General features: G+C 39.8%; 1 protein-coding gene across 3 annotated transcripts in view; it reads left to right on the top strand.

Annotated features, from left to right (window-relative positions):
- The window catches only part of LOC140479869 (uncharacterized), an 88547-nt gene that overhangs the window by 12491 nt on the left and 60187 nt on the right, over positions 1–15869 (top strand). For all 3 annotated transcript variants that reach the window (XM_072574198.1, XM_072574197.1, XM_072574196.1), the window contains exon 2: positions 10242–11316. In XM_072574198.1, coding sequence (XP_072430299.1) covers positions 10242–11316 — 1075 coding nt within the window. The remainder of the gene's footprint in view (positions 1–10241; positions 11317–15869) is intronic.

Below are 15869 nucleotides of genomic sequence, written 5' to 3'. Positions count from 1 at the left end.
ATCTGTGTTCCTTCACTCTAATTTTACTTCATTGGATGGCTGGTTGTGATGCAGAGTGATATCAACAGCACAGGTTCAATTCCCACCCTGGCTGAGGTTATCATGAAAGACTCTTCTACTCAACCACTCTCCTCATCTAAGGCATTGTGACCCTCCAGTTAAACCACCACCAACCGTCTCTGTCTCTTGATAGAGTAACCCAATGGTCCTCTGGGACTATTAGAAACTTTACTTCATTGGCTGTAAAGCACTTTGAAATGTCCAGAGGTTCTGCAAAGCATTATATAAGTACAAGTCTTTCTGTTTAAAAAATATTTAATAATGCAACCAGAGTAAAAGCAATACATTGAGGTTCATTTCTCTGCCATTTAATTAGGATTAGATTTATTGTCTCATGCACAGAAGTACAATGAAAAATGTACAAAGTCACCATTCCTGGCACCACCTTAGATACAAAGGTACCTATGTACAAAATCTTTGGTACAAGGCTACGCTCTTCCTCAAGTTGAGCTGAGTCTGACCAACACCCAGGCTCAGCGACTGCCATTTTGTCTCCTCAGCCGCTCCTTCTGCCGGCCCCAACCACTGCTACACTCCAGATTTCAATGCTGTCACTGAAGCAACCTCCACGAATGAGTTCTCACTCATGTTCTATCTAGGAGTTGCCTTGAGATTATGAAACCTTGTTAAATCACACTTGCAGCTATATGCGCAATTCTTCAGGTCTCTATTATTAGAAAAATGGTACAGTGGTACTGGAGATGATGGTACAAAAACTATTTTCAACGTAGATAAGCATAGCTTCTTAATTCCACCTTCAGAAAATTAGGCCTCTTATTCCTAGAAGAGAGAATACTGAGGGGTGACCAAAACAAGGTAAAGATCATGCAACGATTTAATAGGTACGTATGGAGAAAATACTTGCATTTGTGGAGGAGCCCAGAGTGGGAGTTAATGAGATAAGACAATCACTAAGGCATCCAGTAGAGAATTCAAGACCGATGTCTTTTATCAAGCAAGTGATTAGTATACAGAGCACATATACTTGAGGAATAGCTCAGATGAGCAACATCAATGTATCTAAGTAGGAGCTAAATAAACTAAAGAGAGAAAGGAATGAAAAGTTATGGTGATGAGATTTGATGAAGAGTTGTTGAAGTTGACTCCTATCGAGCACAAACATTGGTGTAGTTCTGTTGGGATAAATGACCTCTTTCAGTTTTGTTTCTGTGAATTGCAATCACCTCGTCCCATTGTTTTCAGATTCTGGGACAAACCTTTTGACCGTATTCCTTTACCCCCATCTCTTGTTGATCCTGCATTTTGAAAACTATGTAGCTTTGAGAAAATAAATAAAATACTATATTAACAATCAAAATTGTGGTCATCGATGTTCTATAAAAAATGGATATATTTTAAACCATAGATGTCACTAACAAGCGCAAATACTGATGTAACAGAAAATATAATTTAACTTCTTCAGTTATGACCCTAATACTTTTCTCTGTGAAAGCTACAAGGTATTCATAAAATCCTTGTGCATCTTCAAAATTTAATAACATTTCATATACAAAAGATAGCAAATCTTAAATAGGCAAAAATCACAAGCTTTCAATAAAATACAGATCAAATTTATCACCATCAACAGAACCATAATCTCTTGGTATATGTCATTCCATCGGCTTTTTCCAGCAGTTCACCTTCTCCGGTGTCATTTTCAATCAGTTTTAACATTCGCAACAATAATGTTAAAAATAGTTGAAATATGATTTCATGTGTAACTTTTGATTTTGCTTCTGTCATGTGAACACCAAAATCATTACAGTTTCATCTGCATTAGCACAATAAGCATGTTCTCTTACTTTCTAATGTACTGCATAAAATCTTCAAAACATTAACATCTAATGCTTTATACTTCTCAGTTTTCAATCTTGTAATTTAATAATGTACAAAGCTGGTCCAGATAAATTCAATGCTACGGTAAAGGTTTCAGATGATATGGAAGGTGAGAGTAAAAAAAGTACTGAACTGGAAATATAAAGGAAATTTGCACAGAACCTTTAACTTAAAAAGTATCAGTGTTATGGATAATTGGCAGAACAGTCCATTTGAAGAAGATAGAAGTTTATTTCGTGTAATTGGTTGGATTGCTGAACAGAAAAGCAATTCAGGGCTAGGAAGGTCCAGATGACACACCAAAAAGAGTTGATTGGTCTATTGGAATGAAAGTTCTGGCATAACAATTACTTTCTATTGTCTACATAGAAGTGTATTGTTAGGCTAAAAGTGTCTTCCTTAAGGTCTGATCAAATGAATTCAAGAAGTCACATGTGCTTTAATTATAAAGCAAATTTATTAGCTTAATTTAATTTAGATATATGCAAACTTATGAATGAATCAATTAGCTTAAACTAATTCAGACATATACAACAAGTGAGTCTCACTGCTTTGTGCCCGTCAGAGACTCTAGTTGATGCTTGGAGCTCTATCTAAGTTTCCACAGCTCTGGACTCGTGAACCCCGTTTGATAGTGAAAGGTATCACAAATTTGAAAAGGTCCCTGATATTAATATTATTCTAGTGTTGTATCACCATGTCATAAGTACTTTAAGTATTTATCAAGACATTCCATTGTGCATAAAACAAGTTTAAAAATGTCTCCAGGTGGCTGTAGGTTAACTAGATAAAAGAATGCTTCTCAGCCACTACCAATCCCAGCCAGGAAAGCCCACTTCCAAAGAAAAAATTGTTTTACCAGAGAACATTATTTAAAGCCTTTCAGATGGAGACTGGTTGATGCACTTTTAAAATGTTCTGTTTTATTCATTCATTATTTAAAATTCTTCATGTTTGTAACTATTCTGTTATTTCCATTTGAGTTTTGAGATTGACTTGTTTGTTTTTAGTATTTTGTTGAGCATTATATAAACTCATATCAATAGATGCAATAAGTTTTTAATCTTGTTGGCATTCTGAAGATGAGACCATTTGTTTTAGATAAAGGTATTTTATTTATCTTTCTTTCCTGTCTCTTTTTTTAAGAAATGTTTTTATTTCCCTGCACTCTGCACTTTCCTTTATAATTTGCTATGTCATACTGGTGTCAGATTTCATCCAAGTTAAACATTCCTTTTTGGTCAATTCTTGTGGCCAATCTTAATTAAATTAACTTTGACAGTATCATAACAATATCTTTATTTGATTCCTGTTCGTGCATGATTGCTATTTTCACATAAATTATTAGATTTTAATGTAAATTTCATAGTTGACTTGTACCCACCCTGGCTAAGTTGGCTAACTCATTCGATACCAAGTGTAGAGAGAGAGGGAGAGAGAGAGACTAAAGATAAATCTCTGAGTCATCTTTCTTAAATGTTCTAGCTGCTGAATGGATCAGTACTTTAGAAGATTTGTTTTATGACTGTGTAATTTTAATTTTTTGACTCATGAGTTAGATTTTAATAGTACAAAATTGTGAATGTGTCATGTTTTGTGGAATTGTTATTAACTTTTTTTGGGCTCTGCTGTTTAGGAATGAAATAAACATTTACACAATTTTGTGACATAATAAAAACATTCAACAATATTTGCACATGTTTTTAATGAGGTATTGTTAAGCTGCATTTGCTTTTCTTTGACAGGAGGGAGATGCAGGAAAAGGAGTGTTTGCAGTTGGATTATGAATAAAGAAATCTGTAGTTGGACTGGAGACAAGATTGTTGGAAAGAAGGAGAGGCTAGGAGTAGAATATCAGAGGATGGGGAAATGGCATCATAGATACGAAACGGGGTGAGGAAGATTGCATTATAGGTAGTCTTACAGCTCACTACTAGCTTGTTGTCTATAAGTTTTTGCTGTACCATTTTGAACAATTAATCCACTTTTGTCCCCTTCATCATATTGCAGCATTCAGTGCTGGATATTGTACTTCCTAAATGAATAGGTTATCATTCAAACTTCCTGGGAAAACTCTGTAGATTATTCTCAATATGGAGCAACACTTTCACTGCAAGAGGCAGTTAGCAAGGTTTCAGTGCAGTCTATCAGCCTATAGAAATGGTCTTCTCTGGCAGTCCCTTGTGGTTGTAGGTGATCTGCTTCCTCTCTGATTGTGGTGAGGGTTGGGATTCTGAGATGGATGAATAATCTAATCCTGGAGTCTCAGCCTGCTGCAGGGCAGGGCCAGTGGTGTTTGTTGAGGCAGTGGGTGGGACCATGTGCTGCTTGCACTTGGCCTGTATATGCTGCACTCAGTGACACTTAGAAGTTGTTGACATATTCTCAGCTGCTTCTCCAGTTTGTAAGTTCGAGGGCAATTGATTCCAGGTTTAGAAAAGCTTTTAAGGTGTCTTTGAAGCATTTACTCTGCACTCCTGGGGATCACTTACCACTGTGGATCTCCGAGCAGAGTATCTGTTTAGTGAATCTTATGCTGGGGGCATTTGGGCAATATGGCTTACCCTTTGCAGGTGTTTGTGTGTGACCAGTGCAGGGATACTCGGGGTGGGGGCTGGGAGAAGGTGCTCATATTGGTATGCCAGTGGATTTGCAAGATTTCGCAAAGGCAGTGCTAGTGGTATCTCACCAGAGGTGTCTGCTGTACATGGTCCATATAGTTTGTAGTGCATATAGAGTTGGTATGGTCTTGTTTATACCTCATTTGCAAATTAGGATTGCTAAACAAAGCCTCCACCCACTTGAAGGTCTCACCCAGGCCAAACTGCTTTAAAGTATGAAAAGTATGTGGCCACTCCACCCTGCCAAATGCCTTTTCCGTATCTAAGGAGATCACCAATCCCTATACCGATCGCTGTTGACATACTTGAATCATGATAAGTAACCTGACATTATTTGTTGATCTGTGACCTTTTTATGAACTCCATCTAGTCCTCAGTGATGGAGGGCAGTACAGTTTCTAGCCTTAAGGCCAAGTCTTAGAATTTTGAAGTCGACATTCAGGAGTGAAATGGGTCAATTGGAAGCACAGTCCTCTGGGGCCTTCCCTTTTTTTTAAGGATGAGCGAGATGTTCACCTCTCTTAGAGATGGTGGGAGGAGGCCATGGCCATGTGAGTCATTAAACATACTAAGCATTGGCCCTGACAACATACTTATAAATTCCTTATAAAACTCACTGGGGACCCCATCAGGACCCGGCACCTTTCCATTCTGGAGTTGTCTCCCAGCCTCCTGCACCTCTTGCTGTGACAACGGCACGTTTAAGGAGAGACCTCTGTTCAGGGGTTACTCCTGGAGGGTCCAAATTCTTTTTTTTTAAAAAAGACTCCATCCTAACTTGCCCATTCTCACAGCTTTCAGATTGGTATAGTTCAGAGTAAAATTTCCGAAAGAATGCATTAATCCTTTTAGAATCATAGGTTAAATTTCCAGTGTCCTCCCTGATCGAGATAATGGCTTGGGGGGGTACTCTTATTCCTGGCAAGATATGTTAGGTGCTTGCCTGGCTTATCCCCATGCATAAACAGCCTTTGGTTTGCAAATGTAAGCTCCCTCTTGGCTGTCCATATGACCATAGAATTCGGTGTAGACCGAAGCACTGTGATCCTCTGCAGTTTAACCAGCGAGGGCTTTTTCAGTTTCTTTCAGACACGTTTCAAGCAAGCGTTGATGCTGTAGGCTTTAGCTGTTTCCCAAAGAATGGATGGGCTACTGCTGATCCTGAATTAATATCTTTAAAAAAGCCCTGAGCTCAGTAGGAAAGAATTTCATAAACTTGTTATCCTTGAGGATGAAGGGGTTCAGTCGCCAGTGGCTCGAACCTGCAACAGTATCCTTACTCTTAACCATTAAATACACGGGTATGATCAGAAATAGTGATATTACCAATTGTAAATGAAGCCACCGAGCCCAGATGTGCTGCAGGGATCAGAAAAAGATCATTCCTGGTATGGCATTTATGTGGGTTTGAAAAGAATGTGAAGTTCCAGCCAGTACAGTGAAGGTGCTCTAACATCTACCTTACCCAATTCAGCACACAAACCCCTTAATTGTTTAGATCGCAATGTGTCTACCGTAGGATCTATGAAACAATTGAAATCCCCTCCTATAATGATATGTTGAGGTGCAAATCTAGCAAGTGCGTCTGTCAAGAACTTAAAGGAGTGGGTTGGGGGACAGTAAACATTTTAAGATCCCATATTCTTCCCTATGTATCAAAGCTTTAAGGGTTACAAATTTCCCGTGTGTGTCTTTAATGCACTCTAACAACTTAAATGGGAGATTCGTTTTGTAAATAAAATAACCACCCCTCTACTCATATTGAAAGATGAAAAATAAACCCGGTCATACCTATTTTGTTGCAGCTTCAAATGCTCTATGTCATCCAAGTGTGTTTCTTACAATAAGGCGACATCCACCCTCTCCCTTTTAAGGCTGGAAAATACCGTTTTCCTCTTGACAGGTGAATGACTCCCCTTAATATTCCAGGTCCACCACTTAAACACATTCTTAGCCATAACCTTCTATAGCACCATTTGGACTCCAGAGAGGAAGAACCTGAACTACAGATCGCAAAAGAATCAACAAAACCCAAAACCTGAACAGACTAAAGTAACAGCCAACAAATCTACAAAACTTACAAAAACTATATATAGCCAAAACAGAAAAACAAAAAATCGCCAAGGGCATTGATTGGAGGAATTTACTTCCCATTCAAAGCAAGATACCTACACATCTTACTAACCATCCCAACTGCCCTCTGAACTCCTAACAGCTAGGGTTGCACCACATACACCGACCACCTGGTAGAGGGAAAAAAACCCACCAAGAGCAAGGTTATTACCCTAGACAAACAAACGAAAAATAATGTAACGTGCCTTAATGTAACTTAGATTAAACATAAATACTCTATACATTCTGGACATCATTTCACACAACTTATTACCAGAAAGGAGCCTGCACCAAGCCATTTTTAAAGAAGAATAAACCCAAACAGCTCAGCCCTTTTCACCTATTCAGCCATTTGACTTAAGTCAATGTGTCCACAAAGTTCTTTGCTTTCTCTGGTGAGTCAAACAAATGTATGGATCCACTATGATTGATCCGAAGCACCGCCTAATATGTTAGAGAATACTGGATCCCAAGCTCTCTCAATCTCCTCTTGACGCCGTCATAGGACTTTGCTTTCCAGACCACTGCTGCTGAGAAGTCTTGAAAAACACGACTTTGGAGCTGCCACATACCAACACCCTTGGGTCCTTCCCCTGGGCTCTAAAGGCTTCCATTATCCTTTGCTTGTCTTTATAATGTAACCTTACCAGGACAGGACGTGGGTGCTGATCTGCACCTGGCTTTCATGCCGTGATCAGTTGGGCTCTCAATTGTTATCCTTCCCTTCTCAACCTCCAAACCAAGGAATTCTGGGAATCACTTCTTGAAGAACTCCACCGGTCGCTCACCTTCTGTCCCCTCTAGTATGCCAACTACGCGCAGGTTCTTTCTTCTGCTGCTGTTTTCGGGATCATCTACCAGATCCAGTAGACCATGGAGCTGTGTTTCCAGGGCTTCAATCTGGCTTTTGGAGGAGTCAGTCTCTTCTTCTATGACTGCAGCCTGGTGTAAGAGTTCATTGGTCCTTTTTTCCCAGGTCTTGCAGCATAGCAGATACAGGAACCAGCTTCTCTTCATTTTTTCTTACCCTGGATCTGCCTCCCCAGCACCTCTGTGGGATCTGGCCAGCTCCTCAACCAGGGTATGGGGAGTAAGCAAGCCTGTTGCTTCAGAGGGCAGGGCCATGGCCCCGGCCCTGGGTGAGCTTCCTCCTCCTTTTTGTCCTTGCAGCTGGAGAATGCCAAAGGTAAGTCAATATTTTTCATGTTTCTAGCTCCTTTACTGTGTTTTTACCCACAGTAAAGTATCTGGGATGGATTCTAGCTCTGTTGTGTCCATGTTGTAGTGTGGAGCCCAACAAATGCGATCCTAACAGAACACCGTCATCATGGATTCCCCCTCTTACTGTTTTTAATCACATATATTTTACATCTACCACCTTCTGAAATGATTACTCTGATCCTACAGCAGAAGTGAAGTGGACAGCTATTACTGTTAAATGTGATTGAAGAATGTGGAAATTATTAGAACTCATTGGCTTAATTTTGTTGTAATTACGTCCATGGCATGATTCAACTCCGTGCCACGTTAAACATAAATTGTTTTGCTTTGAATCTTTGATTCTTGCTAAATTAGTTGATCTTGGCTGATATGATGTCAGTGAACTATACTTGATCTTTGGATGTTCAGGCTAGGACAGGGAAAATCCACTTCTGATCATTCTAGTCAGTCTTGTTCATGTGTGAAAAGCTGTCTGATTAAGACTGGAAGAATTTGCTTATCGTACACTGGTCAAATAGTTTGGAAGTCTTGGCTAACTTCATTAAAAAAAGAGGAGTTATGGCTGAAGACACCCAAAACAAGATCTTTTTCTTGACTTTATCTAGGTACATATGACAACAGTAGATCAAGTGGTGTTTTGCGTGCTCTACAAACAGATTGTACCAAACAAAGTCCATCAGGAAGCAGAACAGAGTGCAGAATATCATTTTACAGTTGTAGAGAAGATGGAGAGAGATCAGCATTAATAGTTGAGAGGTCTGTTTCAAAATCTGATACAGTGGAGAAGAAGCTGATCTTGAATCTGCATGTTTATTTAAACTTTTATATCTTGTTCCTGACTGCAGGGTGGAAGAGCGTATAATCAGTGGGGAGAAGTCTTTGATAGTGTTGGTTGCTTTCTTGAGGCATCAGGAAGTATAGGTGGAGTCAATGGTGGAAAGTTGATTTGTGTGATGTTGATTTGTCTGTAGTTTATTGCAGTGTTAGGAAGAGCAGTTGCCATACCATGCTGTGATGAATCCATATAGGATGCTTTCTATGGTGCATCAATAAAAATTGGTAAGAGTCCTTTTGGACATGCTGAATTTCCTTAACCTCCTGAGGAGGTAGAGGCATTGTTGTGCTTTCTTGAACATTAAATCAACATGGGTGGACCAGGAGAGATTGTTGGTGACCTTCACTCCCAGGGACTTGATGGTCTCAACCATCTTCACCTCAGCACCATTGATGCAGACCGGCGCGTACTCTCCACTCCACTTTCCAAAGTCAATGACCAGCTCCCTCATTTTGATGACATTGATGGAAAGATTATTGCCTTTACTGCAGGCCGCCAAGCACTCAATCTTTTTCCTGTAGTCTGTGTTGTATGGCAACTGTGAGCAAACTTATAAATGGAGTTGGGGTGGAATTTGGCCACAGTCGGAAGTGTCGAAGAGTGCGGTGCTGGAAAAACACAGCCAGTCAGGCAGCATCTGAGAAGCATAAGTTCTTCATCAGGAATGAGGGGGTGGAGAACTTCAAGGGTAGGCATCCTTGGAAAAGCTTCGCAGTAAGGTTATAATCAACTGGGAGAAAGTGAGGACTGCAGATGCCTACTTCAAAGAAATTCTCCACCCCTCATTCCTGAGGAAGAGCTGATGCTCGCAACGTCGTCTCTTCTCCTTGGATGCTGCCTGACTGGCTGTGCTTTTCTAGCATCACGCTCTTTGACTGTGATCTCCAGCTTCTTCAGTCCTCACTTACTCCACAGTCCTAAGTGTGTACTTTAGAAGGCTGAGTATGTAGTCTTCCAGGGCATCTGTATTGGGGAGGCGTTATAACCTATTTTTTCCGACTGCAGCCTATGGGTCAGGAAGTCAAGGATCCAGGTACAGACCAGGGAGCTGAGACCCAGCTGTGATACAATTTGACTGTTTCACAAATGGCAGAAATGAGGGAGTTTTACGTGATTTAACATTGAACTTTGGCATGGAAAGATAAATTTATTCCTTTGGGCACTGTGCCATAGCTTTTTTTTCCCCTTTTCCTTGAAGGCATTAACTTGTACTCTAGTATTGTTCCGTGCAGCAACATACCTTTTAGTATCCCAATATTTTTACATGCAAGTCGAGAAAGTGGTAGCAGATTACTGAACAATGTAAAACTGGTGGTTGGCTTTTCTGTGTAGCCTGGAATGGTGTAGTGCCTCAGGTGGCATTTTAATTGAAATTCCACAAAGTTTCACAAACTTGGTCTATAAAAACATAGTTGCTTTCAGACGTGAGGTTCTGTGGTGTTGATGTCTGACCTCATTGAAATATTTTTACTTTAACAAACAAGTGTCATTTAAAATTGGAAAGCTCAATTCCAGCTGCAATGGGTAACCATTATTCTGCTCTTTTTATTTTGCAGGAAGAAAACATTGATTTTAAAACACTTCGGGCAAAATTTCAAAAGTCTGACATAATAAGGATCAAGTCCAGTGGTAAACAACCTTTACAGACTTCTGAGGCACTTGGAGTGGCTTGTCCGAAAACAGCGCTGAATGTAACCAACATTAACATTTTTGAGACAGTTCCTGTTCACAATGCTGCTGTTCAACAAACTAGTGCACAATCTCCTCCTCCACCTGTTCCTCTTGTAAAACCGACAGTAGTTCCAAAGCCTGTACTTTTGAAATTGCCTGACTGGACAGACCCCAGTGATCCAGATAGAAGTGGAAGAAAACCAGACGATCTTACTAGCTGTAAAGGGGCATCATTGAGGATTAGTTCGAACAATCTTCAAAAATCTGAAAATCAAACCTCAGAATCCAGACTTTCAAAAGATAATGTAGTAAATGACCAACTGAATACAATCTCATTTAAAGAAAAATTAAACATTTGGGAGAATTCTTTACTTTGCAATAGTGCACCAATTGAAAAGATAAAATGTGATACACTTCCTCCTTCACTGTTAAATTCAGGAGCAATTTCTTATTTTTCTCCTAAGGCAATATGTCGTGCTGATCCACTTTCCAGGACCATTTCTGTTTCACAAAATAGAAAGGGAGATCGAAGTATGGATCCAGAGATACAGGTGTCTGGTGCAAGGAAAGACATGGCCCAGTCTATGCTCATCCAAAGTAATGACACTTCTCAATCAATTGATAACTGTAGAATTATTGTTCCAATTCTTCCACCAAAAATGTATCTTCCTTGCCCACAAGTTAATCAGAAAGGGTTGAAACTAGATGACAACACTGTAGAATCAGAGATGTCTTCAAGGCTCCCATTGGATTCAAATAACCATCGAGAACCAAAGCTGCCAATGGATCAGGGGGTAGGAAACGCTCATGAGAAAGATTACCAACAAACGTTCCTGCGACGTAGGGAGTTGCCATCTATTGAAGTATTGGGACCTCCTCCAGTGAAACCACCCAGACCGTTCAACGTATACTTTGGCGCATTACAGAAGATCAAAATGGCCAGTTGTAGTCCAACTAAATGTAAGACCTGTCTATCTCTGTAAAAATTTAGAATGTTAGATTTTCACAGAAACTAGGAAGTTTTAATTATATCAAGTTTCAATCCCTATCCATAACATTACATGTTGCTGAAAATATGTTATAAGAATCTACAGGTCATTTTGTTATAATGCGTGTTTTATCCACACAGATTTGCTGTAATGCAATTGACAAATTGGGCATGCTGTTTCTACAGTGCAAACTTTTAAAACATGTTGGCTGTAGTGCGATTACATTGCCATCACTTTAAACATTGTTTATAAAGTGTGAATTTTCTATAATGCGGGTTTGTACAACAGCGTGACTATCATGTTATTGAAGAATGATTTGGAGGTGCTGTTGTTGGTCTAGAGTGTATGAAGTTAAAAATCACGCAACACCAGGTTATAGTCCAACAGGTTTATTTGGAAGGCACTAGCTTTCAGAGCACTGATCCTTTATCAGATGGTTGTGGAGTTATAGAAGAACAGATCGTATTTACTAGACAGTATGCTATATTGGGAGAAAGTGAGGACTGCAGATGCTGGAAGTCAGAGCTGAAAAATGTGTTGCTGGAAAAGCGCAGCAGGTCAGGCAGCATCCAAGGAGCAGGAGAATCGATGTTTCGTGCATAAGCCCTTCTTCAGGAAGCTGCCTGACCTGCTGCACTTTTCCAGCAACACATTTTTCATTATTCTATATTGGCCTTTTCAGTGTTTAACGCACTGTCAGACACACAGTTGCTACATTATGCTGCCATACCATCAGGACACTGGGTTCCCACTGATCATTTTAACTTATTGAAAGTATTTTTCAGCTGTAATTTTTATTTAATTGAGTTTTCTGTTTTGTTGTAATAGGGTCACTTTTTTAAACTAACAAGCTACCATTCTGTGTTCGAAATGCTGCACAGTTAGTTGTCTTTGATGTCTTAAATACCTCCATGAATGATTTTACGTGTCAACTTCAGCTGCTCCCAGAATCCTGTGCTCAATCTTGACATTCTGCTGAACTGAGTTGATTTTGGATTGTACTGATTTAAGCATTTTGAGAAAGCAAATCTTAGCAGGACTTATACACTTAATGGTAAGGTCTGAGGGAGTGTTCCTGAATAAAGAGACCTTTTGATTGCAGGTTCATAGTTCCTTGAAAGTAGAATCTTAGGTAGATAGGATAATGAAGAAAGTGTTTTGGTATATTTTCCTTTATTGGTCAGAGTATTGAGTACAGGTGTTGGGAGGTCATATTCTGGCTGTACAGGACATTGATTAGGTCACTGTTAGAATTTTACATGCATTTCTGGCCTCCTTCCTATCAGAGGGATGTTGTGAAACTTGAAAGGGTTCAGAAAAGATTAACAAAGATGTTGCCAGGGTTGGAGGCTTTGAGCTATAGGGAGAGGTTGAATAGGCTGGTGCTATTTTCCCTGAAGCGTTGGAGGCTGAGGGGTGACCTGATAAAGGTTTATCAAATCATGAGTGGCATGGATAGCATAAATAGACAAAGTCTTTTCCCTGGGATGGGGAAGTCCAGAACCAGGAGGCATAGGTTTGGAGTGAGAGGGGAAAAGATATAAAAGAGACCAAAGGGGCAACTTTTTCATGCAGAGAGTGGTACGTGTATGGAATGAGCTGCCAGAGGAAGTGGTGGAGGCTAGTACAATTGCAACATTTTAAAGGGCATTTGGATGGGTATATAAATCGGAAGGGTTTGGAGGGATATGAGCCGGGTGCTGGCAGGTGGGACTAGATTGGGTTGGGATATCTGGTCGGCATGGACGAGTTGGACCGAAGGGTCTGTTTCTGTGCTGTACATCTGTGACTCTGAGTACAGGTGTTCAGTTGTACATTATTTAAACTTTCTGATGAATACATTTCTTCATTTTGTAATGTAGCAAAAATACTCAATGATTTTGGAATTAAAATGCATTCCTTTTATTCACAAAACTTGCTTGAGAGTTAGTGTCAAAAACTTTAACATAATATCTTTTTCTCTCTTCAAACTTTTTTTTTATTCGAAGAGAGCTCCAGTAAGAAGCCAAACAGTAATCCACTTGTAATTGTTTTTAATTATTTATGGTTGGTTTTAGATTATACTGGCAACACTTGATACAAGATGAAGGGAAGACTACCTATCTTTATTTGTTCTGGTTCATTTTGAAAATATGTTTGCTTTCAAAATACCATTCAATGTATTTTCTGCTCCCTTCTTACCCATATCTCTCAATAAGGAGTAGAAGGTTGGTTGAGGATGTCAGAGAATATTTGATTTAAACACTTATTTCAAAAGTGACAGGGTGAACTTGGAAGACAGTAGGGGAAGGCTATAAATAAAAACAGAATCTATGGGTGGTTTTGTCCAGTGAAATTCAGCACCCGGCCCTTTTCCCTCCATACATTGCAGTTAACATGAAGTACATGCACAGTGTTTGCCTTGTAAACTGTTGGCACATGTTGCAGGGGTGATGCTAACATAACGCGATTCTGTGATGTGTCCACCCCGTTGACTGTTCAGTGCTTCTAACCATTACAAGCTGCCTTACTCTTCTTTTGCTCTGAGAAAACAATGTGAGACGCCAGCTAGCAGCCTGGAACATTGCACTCAAATCCTTGACTCCTTGGATGCTGCCTGAACTGCTGTGCTCTTCCAGCACCACTAATCCAGAATCTTAAAAGCAATGCAAGCCACACAGAGGCTGGTAATCTGGAAGTCAGTAAGTGTAGGAACCAATGTGAAGTAGATAGAGGCTGACAGCCTCCCAACTAAGTGCAAAGTGAGTTGACACTCTGAAAGTAAGCTGGGAGCCGGAAGAGTCATCTTATGAAGATGCATGTATGTCCGTGTATATTCATGCAAAGCCGGCTGGCGGAAACATATATCCTATGTTTTCCTGAACTCAAGTGGTGAGGAACTAAAATGACATGTGAATTGGTTGAGTGACAGACGCACTGACATGGCGAAGCTACTGATTATCTAATGCTAACTTGGATGCTGCATTGAGTAGGATGGCGAAAATGGAATACACAGACACATTGTGCCAAAGTTTAATGGCCAGCTGCAGGTACTTGCTCTCACTTGCATGTCAGGAACTTGTACCGCCTAATTTCTCAGGGAAGGAGAAGAGAATTGGAAATGATGTGTAAATAAGCTGGGCAATTATGAGATGCAAATGTATGGAAGTAGTGAGATTCTGAAGTTGCTATTTAAAATTGCGAAACCCTTTCTCAACATCATGATTCTGATTATTTTCATTTTTCTCATATTTTCCCAACCTTCTGACCATTGCTTACAGTATATGAGGAAGTAGAAAAGTCCACTAGTTGGTTTTGTTTCCCCTTTTTTATTGCATTGTTAAACGTTGCTCATCAATAAGATCTTCTAGTCATAAGGAAGGGTGGAGTTGAAAATTATTGACTTCTGTTTCTGCCCACATGCAGCCTGACCTGCTGAGTCTTTCCATTTTTTAATTTCTCATTTTGCTTTGCATTTGTATTAATCCAGTTCACAATCCAGTCTTCGAAAATCTATTATGATCGATAACACCAAACTCTACTCCACCTTTCTGCTTGACCCCTCCATTGTTTCTCGGTTATCAAGCTGCTTTTCCAACATCCCATGCTGGATAAACAGAAATTTCCTCCTGTTGAACTTTGGGAGCCAAAGCAATTGTCTTTGGTCCCCACTGTTACATTCTTCTGCTCCATGTAAACAGGCCAATCACATGTAAGGATTGATTAATCAGTAATGTGGGTCCTTTTATTTGATAAATTTGTAAGAAGTTAGATTATTGAAAGTTAAATAGAGTACTTTTTTTTTGTCTATCAATGCTATTTCAGACTGCTCCCAAGTCATGGGACTAATGTATCATATCCTGTTGACGGAGATAACAATTGACAGCAGTTTAAGGCGTGTTTCCTTAAAGGTGCACACAAATGACCAGAAACTGAACTAGACTAACTACATAAAAATTGCACAACACCAGGTTATAGTCCAAAAGGTTTATTTGTAAATTCTCGTTAGTGGAGCAGACTCATAGGACACAGAATTTATAACAAAAGATATAAATTCTGTGTCCAATGATCCTGCTCCACTAGCTACCTAACGAAGGAGCAGCACTTTGAAAGCTTGTATTTACATATAAACCTGTTGGACTATAACCTGGTGTTGTGATTTTTTAACTTTGTCCACCCCAGTCCAACACCAGCATCTTCACATCTTGTATAAAAATTGTGGCTACAAGTGTAGATTAGAGGCAAAAACTTTTTTGCATTGCGTAATTCAGGCTCCCCAAAGTCTGACAAGACATAAGTGAGGAGAATGATGAAATAATCCCCACTTGCCTGGCTGTGTAGATCTCCAACGACATTTTGAGAAGTTTGATATTAATAGATTGTTTATGGATGTGGTCTCTTCATGACTGGCGCTTAATAGCAGCAGTGTGTACCAAATACAAGATACATTTGCAGAAATTCACCAAGGCTCCTTAGACAGCATCTTCCAAATCATGATGACTACCATTTGGAAGGACAAGGGCAGCAGCTATATGAGAACACCAC

The sequence above is a fragment of the Chiloscyllium punctatum genome, chromosome 7, assembly GCF_047496795.1.
Source record: "Chiloscyllium punctatum isolate Juve2018m chromosome 7, sChiPun1.3, whole genome shotgun sequence".
NCBI lineage: Eukaryota > Metazoa > Chordata > Chondrichthyes > Orectolobiformes > Hemiscylliidae > Chiloscyllium > Chiloscyllium punctatum.
The sequence above is the reverse complement of the archived record's forward strand: the minus strand, read 5'-3'. Positions and strand labels throughout refer to the sequence as shown.